This window comes from Ammospiza nelsoni, chromosome 8 (assembly GCF_027579445.1).
Source record: "Ammospiza nelsoni isolate bAmmNel1 chromosome 8, bAmmNel1.pri, whole genome shotgun sequence".
NCBI lineage: Eukaryota > Metazoa > Chordata > Aves > Passeriformes > Passerellidae > Ammospiza > Ammospiza nelsoni.
The window spans coordinates 14,856,764-14,872,606 of NC_080640.1; the positions used below are offsets into that span (position 1 = coordinate 14,856,764).

A 15,843-nucleotide genomic window follows, 5' to 3' on the forward strand; every position below is an offset into this window, starting at 1 on the left:
TGGGCTCCTTTCAATTCAGCAATGTCATTCTTGTACTGAAGTGCCCAAAACTGGACACAGTAGTTGAGAATTGGCTCACAAGTGGTGAATAGAAGGGAATAATTATTTCCCTCCTCTGCTGTGTGCAGTCTTGGTAATGTGGCCCAATATGGGATTCACCTCATGTGCCCCAAGTGCTCACCACTGTCTTGGTTTGTTTCACACCCTCTTAGAAGGGTGAATCAATTACAGTTTCTCATTGGACAACAGTTAATGGGCCTTGTAGTTGTAGACACCAGTTTGTAATGGTCAAAATCTTGTAAGTATTCATTTTCCTGGGATAATTACTGTGATTTTTCAATGTCATAATGATTTGAATCCCCTCTAGAAAATAAAATCAAACCTAACTTTTTAAAATGTAACATACAATTTTGCTGCTTTGCATACAGCATTTAAAAAAATGCTTCTTTTTTGCATGTTGTCTTCCCCAGAAGATTACTCAAGGGAAGTTGATGGATCAATAAGGTTTAATTATCATCAGAGAACACACAACATACATCTCTTATATATCTATAATGAAATCAGTTTTCAATATATAAAACTTCTAAAAAGGATATTCTACTTTGGCATTAATGATTTTCATACTCAAAATTTTACGATTTATTTACTGCAGAAGATTAGATAAGAGATAAAACTCGTGCTTAAAAATGGAATTAACTCTAAGATGCTGATTGTTCTTCATTCTTCTGCAGGCAAAATGGCTGTATTCCTGTAGGACACATGGCATTTGCTTTTATACTGATGATCAAACACAAGGAGATGTTGAGCCTTGCATTTACACTATTAAAAACTAGTTCTTGAGTACACAGTGATTGCTTTCATTTTTTCCAAATGTGCAGCTACATCTTTCAAATGTGTAACTTCACTCTGCCTCATTTTTCACAACTTTAACTTTTCACAGGGATATCCAACTTACTTATTTCTTTAAATAACTGTGCTGTTACTACTGTATAGTTACAGTAACACATTTCTGAATGCAGAGAAATTGTGTGCCTAAATTTATGGCAAAGTGTACTATAGTATATGAAAATATAATTACATCAGTAAGAGCTAGAAGTAATGTTCTATCATTTTTAGCAGAGTATTTCTGTTTAAATTGTCCAGTTGTTTGCATTACTAGTCAAAGTATGAGCTACAATTGTATTGAACATTCCTGTTAAATACTCATTCATCTAACTCAAGAGACTTACTCTATAAAAGAATTAATGGGGAGACATTAAAAAAAACACGGGAAGAAAAGATGATCAGGGTGAAAAAGGATGTTTGAGTGGACATTCAGAGACAGTTCTGAACCAACAGACTTTTAAGGAATTATTTGAAAGTTATGAAGTCATGATATCCTGAGTGTTTATTCATGCACACTGGAAGAAAACAAGAATGAGAAGGCCTTAAGAGCCTAGGTCTGTCATGTTAAAAAAAAACTAGCACATCAAAAGACAGAGATATTTTCTTTTCCATTTGTGATTGAGGGAAGAGTAGCAAGAACTGACTCCTCTAGATGGGACAGCATAAGCTGAGTTCCTCCATGGAAGTGACTCCACCTCTCCCCCTGGGTGCTGGTGAGCTGGGCAGGGCAGAGAGGAAACTTGTGCGAAGGACAGGAGCGACAGAACAGGTTTAACTGAGGTTTAACATGCAGGCTGAGGAAGAACCTGAAGAGAAATGGGATGTGATAGCATGTAGCTGGCATTTTGTTCATAAGTTATCTTTTCATTCTGATGGTCCTTTTTATATAAATGTTGTGAGCTGCTCTGTTTAGAACGGACATTCATACGCATCTGGAGAAACTGGTACAATCAATCTTAGAAACTTCAAAGCTAATAATGAAGGAAAATAATAGCTACCAGGGCATCAGTTACTTAGAGGATCGTTTTAGAAGGTAAACTAAATTCTCACCATTTAGTAATTGCATATACTCATGAACATTATCTGCTTGTACGTGGACAAATTCATATTCATAAATAATGGTGCTAGAAATCAGCTCTCTGCATGCAAATGCAATTAAACAGAGGTATTAGCATCACAGTCCCAGTTTCCTAAGGGGAGATTTCAAAAATAATGTATTGAATCTTCTTCTGCAAAACAATGTATTGAATCTTCTTCTAAGGGAACCTAAAACTGACAAATAAGAAAAAAGTATTTTAAATGTTTGCCAATATTTTAAAAGTTAGAGTTTGCTGGATTGTCATATTTGGTACTATTTCAGATTTTAGCTTTGTCTGCTGGGATGTATATTCATTTTTATGTGCAGAGTTAGTGCCTCTGCACATGGGAAGTAGCATGTAGATGACACTGTGTTTGCAGTCAGGTGATAGGTTTTGTGTATAAATTTTAGTATCTGTGTGCAGAAATGTAGTGCCACAAGCAAATGTGGCTTAATGCATTACAGGGAACATAATGTTTGCTGTAATTCAGATGGTCCAAATTTAATTCAGACAGTCTGAAGACATTCTGTTTTATGTAATGGTCTCCTTTTGCTTTCCATCCATCACACCTCCAGATTTAGCTCTCCTAAATGTGTGATTTAGAGTGGGAATTTTTTAAGGTTAATTTTACAAAGATATGGATAGTTTTTCATTGTTTTTCATGAAGAATTGTGTCACTAGATACTAACTTTCAAAAGGTACACATGGATCTTTAGTCTGCTGTTAATATAGCTGTCCAAGTTACTTTAGAATTACTATAGGGAGTAGAGTACTTCCAACTAAGTGTGAAGGTCACTGGGTTACAGGAGTTGTATCAACTGGTAATTATATTTGAGTGAGTTGATAATTTGAGTGTCTTCTCATGGTCTTTTTACTTTGAGTGGTTCTTCTGCAGCCATATATATGCCATTTGGAGACCTTTATGGTGATTTGAAATTTTGTTCTTAATATCTTAGTAAAATACACTCATAAAGTTCATGTTATCAGGAGGACCAGATACTGCTAATGCTGGGAAAATGAAATATTCTGTGTATTTTTTCAGACCTTTTTTTTTTTAATTAGGATATGTCTGCTTGTACAAAAAGGTTAATTTCTGTCTAGCAAACTGTATGCAGATGAGGAAGGAGCAGTCTGTTATTGCAAATTCATGAACTGCATCTACATTAAAAGTTCATCTTTTTTTTTTTTGTTCCTGCCCTTGAAAGGAAACAGCTAGAAATGACAGGACATATTGGAATGAAGTCCCAGTTTCACACATGCCTAACAAAGTTAAATCATTTTGCTCTTTCCACAGGATTTTAAGACAGTGCTGTCTTTCCCCCAGTACCCAGGGGAGTTTCTGCACCCTGTGGTTTATGCATGTACTGCAGTGATGTTGTTGTGCCTGTTTGCTTCCATTATCACCTACATTGTCCATCACAGGTAAGAATTCCATTTTAAGCACATATTAAATGGTCGGCACAACACTTGAATTTTTATAACCCTTACTGTGAAGATAAATTAAAGTTATTTGAATTACTGTTGGATAATAACATCAGCAATGTGATTTACACCAGAGAAATCAAAGTTTATGTCAACCTCTCTTAAGCTTTCTGAGCTTTCCTCACATATATGTTTACATTTTCTGTACACTTTTCCTGAGATTTGTAACTTAACAAACTCAACATGAACACTGTTAAGGTGCTTTCTGGCAAATTCCAGTCGAGCAGCCCTTTGGTCAGCTACACTTGCCATAATGACTTTTAAGACCAAGTTTGGTTGAAAGACTGGTAACTGTCACTGGATAAAAGGAACTTTCTTTGTCTTTTAAATTTTAGGTTTAGAAAACTTGTGTTTTCTTTGATATGAAAAATTTATATAAATGCCATTTTAACTACATACTTCTGGTTAAAGACCATTTGCAATTTAAACGAGTAGGAATGTATTGTGCTGTAGAAGCTGCTAAATATTAATTCTGTGAAGTTAATGCAATGTCTTCTGATATTCAGCTTCCATTTAGTCCTTTAGAGATGTCTTGTTAAAGCTCTGCATACGTGAAGCTATGCAATAAGCTTTTGCTTTTAGTACTCCACTTTAAATGCTTGATTTGGTGGAGGAAACTAAATCAGTAGAATTTGATGATTTTTACTATTTATTTTGCCGTTGAATCATTTATTTCTATGCTATATAGGTCAGGCTCTGTCCTGTGGGTAGATTGTTATATACGTATCCAAGAATCTGAGAATTTTATTCTATTAAATTAAGTGTTTTTCCCAAATAGTAATCTTTATAATAAATATGTTGGGGGTTTTAATTTTAAAATGTGGTTTTTTTTTTTTCAACAGCACAATCCGAATAAGCAGAAAAGGATGGCACATGCTTCTCAACTTTTGTTTCCATACTGCTCTCACATTTGCTGTTTTTGCTGGTGGAATCAATCGCATTAAATATCCAATTATATGTCAAGCTGTAAGTATCTGTCTCAGAAATTCTTACGGATAGAATTGAAACTTGTAAATGAGTTCTTAACATAATATTTTGGATTGAATGTGTGGGAGTTGCTGCTTCACTTTTGTAACACATGCACTGTTTGCCTGAGAGTGGCCCTGGCTTCGCTGGATGATCCCTAAGGAGACACAGCAGACGAGCATTCTTGTGATTTAAGAACCCTTGTTTGCCCTGCTCGACTGTTTCACACCTCTTGCCTCAGCATTTTGGGGCAATAGTGTGATGAGATGCACAGACAGGACTGGATTCAGCTGCTCTTAATGTAAAGTCTGTCCAATGTGTAAAGTGAGTCATTTCAGTCATCTTCTGTAATGTCTGATGAGAGCGTGTTGCAATTTGTTTGCCTTGAGCATTTCTTCCTCTCAGATTTTGCAGAAGTGCACCAGGGCTCATGAATGTTGTTGGTAATTTCCTGTAGTAAAGCACATTGTTTAGCTAATGTTCTCCTGGGTTTTTTGCCTGTTACTAGATCCAGTTCTTCTGAATGCCTTGAATGGGTGTAAATAGCAAGTCAGGAGCCAACAGCAGAGTCACTGTAAAGCTTGCATAGCTAGTGTAAGAGTTATCGCACTTAGAGTGTTCAGGGAGGTGCTTTGGAAGCCTTTTGTGTATCCTTGTGCATGACCATCAGTAATCAGCACAAGTGGCTCTGCAAGCACTGTGATGTTCTACCTGAGAAGTCTACCTAAGTGTGTTACATGATCATCATTTGAATAACAAAATTGTCCATTAGATGGAGAGAAATATCTCACAATATCTAGTGTATTGTGTCATAATTAATTTGTAAGTTCTAGCAAATTGAAATATCACTTACTATCGTCTTTGTGTGCAGTTTGCAAGTGATAGTAGCAGATTAGTTTGTAGGGCAGCCATGGCCATGTAATTACATGGCCACAAATGACCATCTGTTGTTTCAGGCGTTGTCTGATTATTTACTTTGCAGCTTGCATGGTAGCAATGTGGTATTAACAGCTATAATGAAAAATTGATTGAGATAAATGTGTTATTAATAGCCTTTTATAAGTAGTACATTAACTACAGGGGTATCTTAATAAAGTGCATTGTTAGTGGCATCTGTCTTTTGCTGTGGGATAGGGCCAGATCCTGAGCTGCTGAGAAATGTGCACACTTAGAGAAACTGAATTGAACCATCCCTATATGTCTGCTAACCAGTTTCCTTAAGTTATTTATTTACCTGATTGTATCATCAGTAGTTACAGTATAGGAAAGATACAAGTGACAAAGATTGTACTCTGTTTCCTGGTAGAAATTGTCTGATGTAATTAGACAGAGCTAATGGAGGAAATGGTCCAAGCAATCTAAGACAAGGCTCCAATAGCTGCTAACAGAGGCTGAAAAACTGCTCACTTTGAGAACATCATACCCAGCCACAGATCTTTTCTTGCTTTATGACAGCAGGGTTTACAAAATTCTGAGTCCCAATGCCTCTGTCCTGTGATAACCCTGAGACAATTAGTCCGTGATTTAATATCCAATGTGCCAAAGCTCTGTTACTGGGGCTCAAAATACATTTGTGAAAATGTTACTGCTTCAAGCAGCATTAAAATGTTAGTTATACCACAGGTGTAATACCATCAGTTGCCATTCCAGAGGTATCCTTCATTCTGCTAAAATTCAAAGCACAACTTCAACCTGCAGCAATGCAGATTTCACTTTTTATTTCCTGAGTGCATAGAAGAAGATTCCAAGTGCAAGTATTTTTTGTCCTAATCACTGAAATGTTGCATAAAAGCCAGTCAACCACCCCCTTTCCTATTGTAATTATCCCTAAAACTTCCACCAAAAGATCACTGCAGCATACTTATCAATGTGAAATAATAGGCTAAGTCAACTTTTATCCTTCAAATTTAACCTAAAAGGGTGGTTCTAAATTGGCTTTATTTGGATCACCCTCTGTCTATTAATGTGCAGTTACAGGTTAGTTTTAAACATCAGGAATTAATGCTATGGAAATGGCCCCATTTTCTGTGATAGCTGGAAGAAACTTCAAATCCCCTTCAAGGTGATACAGTTACACAAAAAAAGTCTTTTCAAAAATGGTCAGACATTTATTTTTATGTGGAATCTAAAAACCTAAAATTCCCTTTTAAACCTGCATATCTGTTTCAGAGAGGATTTTGTATAGACCTTTCACTTGCATGTGTGCTCTACAGTCATTATGATTTACAAAAATCCTGAGGTTAGAATGCTGGTCCAGAAGAGTTGATTGCATCTCCTCACATTTCCCGAGTGAATGGATCTACAGACTCTTTAGATTTCCCTTGCATCTCGTTCTGGGTGTCACTGAATGTTGGCTGTTGTAGAATCCAGACTCTTGAGTTCACTGGCAGAATCTTTAAAGCAAGGCAGAGGTTGTCTTAGGAGCTGCAGGGATACATCAGAGGCACATCACTGCCAGAAAGGTGCTTGAGCCAGCCAGTGAGCCCCTCCATCTCCCAGCCTCAGGTTAGTTTGCTTCAGAAGGCAGGAGGAAGCTCACTCCTTTAATGTGAAGAATGAGAGAGAAGGAGACACAACTGTTGCTGGATCACTCCCCGTGTGTGGGAGGCATCAGTTCTGTACTCTAAGATTTCTGTTTGGTGGCTTCTACAGAGGAAAGGATGATAGCCATGAGTTTAGGGATGCTAGGGGATGAAATCATCAGTTAAACATGTTGAAGCATGAAGAATGGACTGGGCACAAGATTCAGGAGGCAGAAAAGTTACGGAGAGAGACAGAATCTTATTTTTTTTATTCCGTGATCACTCCAATCACATCTCCTGGAACCTCTATATGGTTTATAAAATAAAAGCTTCCATGTAAGTTTGGCAAGGCTCAGATCTCCTTCTCCCTGATGAATGTCATATGTGAAGCTGCTTGTGAATTCGTTTCTGTAAGGCAGTAGATCTTCAGCAAGAAAGGCAAAGCTCATTCCATGTTAGCCAGCAGCCTACAAGTTCAACTCAGAAAGTTGAACTTTTTGCTCTAAATTTTCTACCTGTGAAGGGAGCATGGGGTTTTGCTAATGCTAAATGTTTAAAGATCATGAAATATTCAGATCCATTGGTGTTACAGACTGCAGAGAAATTCCTAAGCCCCTTCATCTCACAGAAAAGAATAATTTTCATTGCAGGATTAAAAGTTTAATCAGAATGTTCGTGTATATCTGTGTCCTTCTTTAAATAAAACTGAATTAAGAAGTACAATCTTATCTGAAATATGATTACAACTAGAAAAAAAATAAATTAAATTAAAAATTTGGGAAAAATAAAGAAAATTGTGTGCAACTTAAAGCTAATCAAGAGACCCTTTTGTGCCAAAATGCTTTGCATAAATGTGTATTCTGGTCATTACCATGGTAACTGCGTCATATGGAACTTAACTTATCTCTAGGGTACTGAAATATATTGAAGGAGCACAAACAGACAGCATCTTCTTGCTGAAGAAAAGTATAATCTTCTATTCAAAGGGCTAGTGCTTATTCCCAAAGATAAGAGTTCTGAGAACACAGGACGAGTTAAAAATGAATCCAAGAAAACAAGAAAATTTTTACCATATAACTGTGGTTATTAAAGAGCTTTAGATACAGTGCTCTTATCAATGCTTATATTCTGGCAGGGTTTTTGTACCATTTGGCTTGTCAGTGGAAAACCTTCTTAAAAATAGGGGTCATCACTTCAATATTTCCAATCACAATCCTTTATTCTCTGTGGAAAACTCAACCCTTTCCATAAAATTTTACGTGAAATACAAAAGTTTTGCTAATAGTGAAAATAGTTTTAAGTTATTACTTTGGTATTTAATTTGTATATAGTTTTTGGCCTCTTAATCTTTACAGAGGTAGAAATCCAGTAACAGATACACACAGCTAAATTTGTACCCTGGAGTTATCATGCGTAACCTCAAGTTTGCATTTGCTCAGAGAGTCAAGAAAGAATTTACTGAGCAAAGCCACACTGGTCTTTCTGTTGAGCCTCATCCTTCCCTCCTGTGTCATGAGCTGCTATCTCATGCATTTCTACTGGAGGGCCTGGTGTCTTCCTAGCCTGAGAGTTAGCAAGGGGTGACCCCACTGGAGGGGACAAAAGAACTTGCAGCCACAGTCCCCAAGCACAACAGTGAGGACGATGCATCTCTGTGACATAACTGATGTCGGTGGGGAGACAAGGGGAGGGAAGAGGCAGAGAGCAAAACCCAGCGCTTTGAAACACTGAACTTTCAATGGGAAGTGTGACAACCCTTTCTTTACTATTTATTAGTGAATATTAGCAAAATTTCTAGAATTTACTGTAACAGCTTAGTGCACCCTTTCAAATCCCACACTTCTGCTGTGTCATGTCAAATCTGTTAGTCATAAGGAGGTCCTGTATCTTCAGGATAAATCCTTGTTTCCTTCAAGCAAGAAATGCAAATGGTTGGGGCTTTTTTTGACAGAGAGATGCAGATCATCAAAGAGTTAGTACAGAGAATGATAACATTTTTGCCTCCTCCATGTTTGTTCAATTTCTCCATATATCAGAGGTAACTCAGTTGCTGAAACATGAGCACACTGTGAAAAACAGCAATGTGATGCAGGTGTGGCATGGCCATGATGTTTTCAGTCATTTCAGTTGCCTGCTTGAAAGTTCAATAAAATTGTTTTGTTGTACTATGTTTAGGTCTTACATTCATTTAAGTGGCTGATGATCTCTATCCATATGGTCATATATGTTTTCAGAATTTCACATGTAGGTGCCTTTTGACCTGGAATTCATTTCAACTGTTCCTATTATTGCACGTACCTGTGTGAAAAACAGAATATATAGCAGCAGGGCTATGCTCAAATGAGAAAGAGATTAGGAGCTAAATATCTAGATTTTTTTCCAGTTTTTTTCTCATTATTTCTGCCTCCTTTTTCTTCCCCCTTTCTCGTCCTCCTGCCTCCCCTCCTTGCTCATGGTTCTGTGCAGGGCATCCCTACAGAAACTCTGCAAGCTGCCTGTGAACCGAGTCCAGACAGCACCAGTCCCTAAGCTGGCAGCATCTGCCGGCCCATAATACACAATTGTCTCATTCTCTTATTTCTGCTTCTTTTACCTCAAGCAGTAGCAGTGATGAAGGCTTTGTCCTCCCTTGTCTAAAGTGACAAACAAGTCCCAGAGAAAATTACAAAGGGTTTTCTGTTGATGATATTTGCTGCTAACTTCAAGTTTTGAGCTATAATACTAAATAGAAACAAAATGCATAGAATTTTTTTTTTCTTTACCCGTCAATTATTTTGTTTTAAGTCAAGCAAAAATGAACACTGGTTCAAATAAATCATTATAATAGATTTGTGTTAGCTTTATTCAGCAATTCTCTGTATTCCTTAAACTTTTATGTTCTTTCCAATTATAGCAATATTTTACTTGTCACTGCAAAATGTCAGGTTATTGCTTCAAAGGTAACCTCATTTTATATAATCAGATGCAGACTTAGCTGATGTAATAAAGCACTGGAGATTGGATAAAATTCCAATTACTGCTTCCATAGTAATGAATAACAATTACTAACATAACAAAGATGTTAGCATTTTAGAGGTGCTTGTACTTTGTTTTCCTTTCAATGATAAACACACCAGTTTCTTGGGGACAAAGTGATAATAACATTATTAGAGTTTATAATTCTTTTTAAGGGGGAATGCCTAGAGTTGTCATTTTCTTTTTAAATTCTGTAGACAAGTTTATAATTTTCTTAAAATACGTCTGAAAATAATCTGGAGTTATCAGTGCAAATAGTACTGATGCCATTTCCAGAAGTCAACCTTGCTTGTGTATAGCATAAAGGGAACTACAGCAGGCTATTCATGAAAAGTTAAAGGAAATAGCATAATAGCAAGCAAAAATGCTGGCCTCCCATTAGATTTTAAATTGCTTTCTCATGATAGGCTAAAGAGTGCAATACAAAATAAGAGTCACATCACTTTAAATCCAGATGTAAACTGTTTTCATTAAACAGATTCTTAGAAAACAAATGTTTTTATGTCTCTAATTCCTAACATTGCTTCTGGTATTGCAGATAAGGCTATCTATGGTGGATTAAATGACTGGTTTTAAGTGCAGATGTTAGTTGCATTTATAAATTCAATTAATTTTGTTTTTGTTTTTGCCCTTATGAAATAAGATTCTTGCAAAAGTCTTGTTTTACTGATCCATTTACTGAGTTGTTGAATTGTCCACTCTTTTTTTAGGTTGGCATTGTACTGCATTATTCTACACTCTCCACTATGCTATGGATTGGAGTAACTGCCAGGAATATTTATAAGCAAGTCACAAAAAAGCCTCAGCCTTGCCAAAACAGTGATCAACCTTCTTACCCAAAGCAACCTCTGCTCAGGTATGGAATATTAGTTACCTTTTTTTTAATTTCTTCCTAGAAAAATATCAGTTATAAGCAAACTCTCATTCTTATTTCTGTATTTTTTACTTTTTAAAAACTATAAATAGCATCCATAAAGAATTGAGCCACCTGGGTGTGTACAAAAATCTGAGTATTTATTGTGTGATGATAGCTAGCTCTGCTCAGAAGATGGAAATATGTAGAACATGTATTGGCTAAGTTCAGATACCTTTATCTGAACAGGAAGAACTGAAATGTTTCCGTTGATTTATTATGGAGGAAAAAAAATCCCCCAAAGCAAAAACTGGCTTGATTCCGAGCCTTATTTAATCACCAGAAACTGTGTTGTAACAACCCTTCACCTTTATCTCTTCTGCTCTACTTCTTGCCACACTTGTATTGAGAGCCTAATAGCCTGATAGCAACCTTCCTCAGTGCCCATCAGGGATGTGATTCTGTCACAGAGCCATGGGAGTCTGCACTCCCCTCAGAGCCCATCAGAGATGTGATTCTGTCAGAGTGACTGGGAGTCTGCACTCCCCTCCCTGCCCATCAGGGATGTGATTCTGTCTCAGGAGCCACTGGGAGTCTGCACTCCCCATCAGCTCACACGTGTCTCTGATGGCATTGCAGGTGTAAGGCAGAGGGAGTTCTTGCCAGATGCCTCTGAGATGCTGAAACTGCAAGCCAAAACAGTCACTCTGCACAAGAAAAAAAAAATATTAAACCCTAGCAAAACCTTACCACAAAACCAGGATTTCAAGCCAAAGGCAGGAGAAGATTGATTCATCTATTTTAAGCTTAGCTATCAAAAACTACTTAGTAGCCAAAGTTATATATTGTCCCTGTACAGATTTTGGAGGGAGGCTGAAAAAGAACTTCCAGAGAACAATTCCTCCTGTCCATCTTGAATGTTTCTGTGAGGACAGGATGAATTGTCCTATGGAGGTGCCTCTCATTTCCCACACATCATGGACAAGTCTGAATGGTCAATTCAGCCTAAAGACCTCAGTTTTATAGTGAAAGTCAGAAAATACAAATTCTACTTTTTATGTATTTTCTGGGGAAAATCCACAGTGTATTCTTTTAATCAGATGTAGATTATTTTATTTTAAAAACAAAATTTCTAGCAAGTAGCATTTATAGATGACTGTGTGAGTGTGTCACAACTTGTTAAAAGTTTGTAGGAAGATGAATTGAGTTTTTCTGTCTGATTCTGCAGTCAGATTTTTATAACATGATTGTAGTTAGAAAACTAGCTAGTTTTCTTCTTTTTAAAAAAATTTATTTCTAGAGATGAAATTGATTAAAGTTAAGATAAAATGTGTATTGTGATGAGAAGGAGTGCCATATTGGATCCTTAGCTTTGTTAGGTGTAAGCAAGAGGGTAGTCTTTCCTTAAGAGTGCCTGACTTTGCTAATCCATCATTTACTACACCATTCTTTAGAGATGAGAATTTCACTCCTCCACTTACCAGCTCATGGCAAAATGAATAATTGCCAATTTTCAAATGCTCCAGTGTGACTATTAAGGTAGAAAATTGTTACAAGTTGCATAGACCCAGCATAGCGTATGTTCTTCAAATTCAAATCTTGTTTGAGTTGGAAAACAATAGACAGTCAGGTTACAGGAAAGATGACTCTAATTAGAATCTTTGTTGTACCAGTCATGTTGAGGTTCCCAGACAGTGAAAATAAATAGTAGCTATTTTAAGTTTAGCAATAGAAATGATAAACCACCTTCTAGCTGTAAGAGAACATGGGTATAATTGTTTAATAGCTAAGTAAAATTATTCCAAGCTATTTTTCTCCCACAGGGCACCATGTATCTTAGAGACACAGGCACTGAAATGTCTAATACAATTTCACAATGGTGAGCACTAGATTCAAAATAGTAAGGATCAGTTTCACTTCATGTAGGAAACAGGCATAGTATATGTAAAATTAAGAATCACTTTAAGCAAGAACATGCTAAACTCATAATTAGTAATTGTTTGTTCTTTCAGAATGATAATGATCATTTTGGGGGCATTTTACCTTTCCTGATTTTAATGAAATTAAAGTCTGAATTAATCTTTGTCATAATATTTCCATAAAATCCATTAAGGATGGTTACATTTCAAGGCAGTAATTTATAAGAAATGTTTTAACTAGTCAGTGTTCTTGTGTCTATAAACCAATGCCAGCCTTTATACATATTGTTCCTCAGGTACTTAAGGGAAGACACCTGAGTTTGAGTGAAGAGGTGTTAATTTGTCTCCATTTGACATCAGTCGATAGCTAAATAGTATAAAGTTTATTCGAATGGAGATGGAGTTAGGCTTTTTTATATGTCAGGACTGTCAGTGATAGGAAGCCAATGATACAGTCTATGAGACACTTTTAAACAAGAGGTGGTTTTTCAGTGATCCTTCTCTATAGACTTACAGAAGTATACAATACAAATATGTGAATTGTTTGGCCAGAACTCTGTGCTCAGCTGTTGTCCTTCAGCCTTCTTTGGTAAGGGTTGTGTTTGATAGAAGGTGTTTCCAGTTCACATGGGAGTGGTTTTGTATTCCTTATATATGCACTTGCTGTAGGAGACACAGAGGTACCTTTTGTGAGTCAGTAAGTGGGATCTAATGCCAAAAATCAGTACATAAATCTATCATGTGGAATTTACCAAGAAATCATAAAAATTGCCTCACCACATTTGTTTCACCAAGCTTGGTCCATTGTAAAAAGTAGCTGAAATAGTAAATATAAATAGAAGAGAATATCTGAAAGGGGACCTTACATGTTAGTAGGAAAGGATGCAGGCATGTAAGAGTTGCTGCAGTTTCTCTGCCTGCTGTTTGCATATTCATTTGCAGAAGCAAGACAAATGAGGTACCCTTGATCTTTTTCTCCTACTTTTCTTAGAGCTGTAGCAATAAGTACCCTGTTATGGAAAGCTGTGGTTCTTTATAAGTTTTCTCTCTTCTAGATAGAGTGATCAAATTTGGAACATTTTTGCAGTCTAATTCATGGCAATATGATTTTAAATATTGCCTCTTTTTATATGTTAATCATGTATTATGAGATACATTATATACACTGTACATCATACAGTATATCTATTTTATTATAGATATTATTCATGAAATATATATTATCTGTTAATTACAGAGTTAAAGCCCTGAGGGCCCATCACTTTGATGACTGGAACCAACTGTAACAATTCTGGCATTTTTCTCTAAATGTGCCTGGATGCTAATGAGGTGGATCAAATTAATGCATCATTGAGTTTTGTGTATTGAAATTCTGAACCTTAGCACTTCAACAGATAATGAAATTACTTCCTGTAAAATATACTCTGTGGTATTCTTAATAGAAATAAATAATTCTATCTGTTCATCCTCTGTGGACATTTGTTAAACCTGGCAGACTTTAGCTTCTGACTCATCTGAAGGCAGATTTTGCCAGCAAAGGCAAAGAGGCATGCAAGATTCAGCTATTACTGCAATGTACAGAACTTCTTATCAGCCCAAGCTGAGGCACAGGTAGTGTTAGGTTTTGTGCCTGCTATGTGCATGCATTTTTCATGTGATGCTCTGTGCCCATACAGATTAGACAGAAGCACAGACCAGCAGAAAATACTTCTGAAAGATATTCTGTAAAATCATTTCTTTCTAGAGTGACAGGGAAAAAATCAGCTGCTTTCATTTTTAATAAGATAACTAGTGAGCACAATTGCATTCTAAACATTTAAAATAAAAAATAAATAAGCTGCTAGCTGCGCCAGAGATTGGTGATAAGGAGACAGATAATTAAGTTTTATCTCAAGGTTAGGTACAAATATATCTCCTAATGTTCTCCCACCTCTTTTATTCAATGAATGTCTTGCAAGATAACTAATATGGCAGTCTTCAGATTACAGAGTCCAATATCCCATATCTGTCATGAAAAAATATCGATGTGCATAAATAAGGTTGCAGAAGCAACAGCAAAACAGATAACAGTTGATGTCACTGTCTCTGTTAAACTTCATCTTATTTTTTTTTATGTAACATATTTTGATAAGCTTTTTAAAATGTTCTTTCTAAAATGTGGGGCTGTTAGGAAATGTACCTCATGCAGTTCTTTAGAAAAATTGTATATCTAGCCGTCATAGCAATTTCAGAATGGATTGTGCCCTTTGCTTTGTATTCAAAGTTGTAGCCTTAGTACTAGAGCTAAAAACTCACAGCTGAGGCAAATTGAAACAGTTTTCAGCAGCACATACAGAGTACCTACAATCAATACCACTGGCTTCAATTCCCTTCTCTTGCTGTTTTCAACCTTGAATAATTTTTAGAATGAGAAAGCTGATTTTCTGTCACATATTTTGGACTGTCTGAACTGTCCTTTAAACCTGCACACAGAGCAGACCCAGAAGTACAGTCATTGAGGTCAAAGTCTTCTAAATGGCTAATGGATGTTTACATGCAGGTATGTGTCTGGGTCTGCTCTTCTATATGAGGTTGTATATGGACGAGTTTCTCTACATCACACAAACACTTCCAGAGTACAGAGCAATGTCTTGCAAGCAGCAGTGAGAGGGATCTTCCTGGTGAGCTGTGTTTTGGTGACTAACAGCCTCCCCCTGAGGTGTGCTAGTGCTGCCCTTGCATCCTCCCCCTCTCCTTGGGAGTGTGGCAGCAGCTCTTCATGTTCATTCCTGAGCTCATTATTTCTCTCAGCTACCTAAACATTAACCAGCAGCACCCAGCTAAACAGTAGCTAAGTATCTTTGGGACACTGAATTGTGCTAAATCCTTTCACTGCAAAAAGGAGAAACCACACAAAACTTTCAAATGCAAGAAAATCCGCTCATTCTGTTATTGTCGACTGCTCCTGTGATGAGGCTCTTGCCTTACAGTGAGGGGATTTTAGAGACTTGCATGATACCACAGGGGTCATGGCACCCACTTAGTGCTTTGTTCACAGTGTTAACCCTGCTTTTCTCAGGATGAACATTTAGCTGCTTGATCTGAATTCTGACAAGCTGAAAACCAACACATGGGTGCAAATA

The 15,843-nt window shown here is 36.8% G+C and overlaps 1 protein-coding gene across 1 annotated transcript in view; it reads left to right on the plus strand.

Annotated features, from left to right (window-relative positions):
* LOC132076152 (adhesion G protein-coupled receptor A3-like) overlaps positions 1 to 15,843 on the plus strand; it is a 252,558-nt gene that overhangs the window by 209,398 nt on the left and 27,317 nt on the right. Inside the window, exons 15-17 of the mRNA XM_059477084.1 lie at positions 3,259 to 3,386; positions 4,289 to 4,412; positions 10,660 to 10,805. Coding sequence (XP_059333067.1) covers positions 3,259 to 3,386; positions 4,289 to 4,412; positions 10,660 to 10,805 — 398 coding nt within the window. The remainder of the gene's footprint in view (positions 1 to 3,258; positions 3,387 to 4,288; positions 4,413 to 10,659; positions 10,806 to 15,843) is intronic.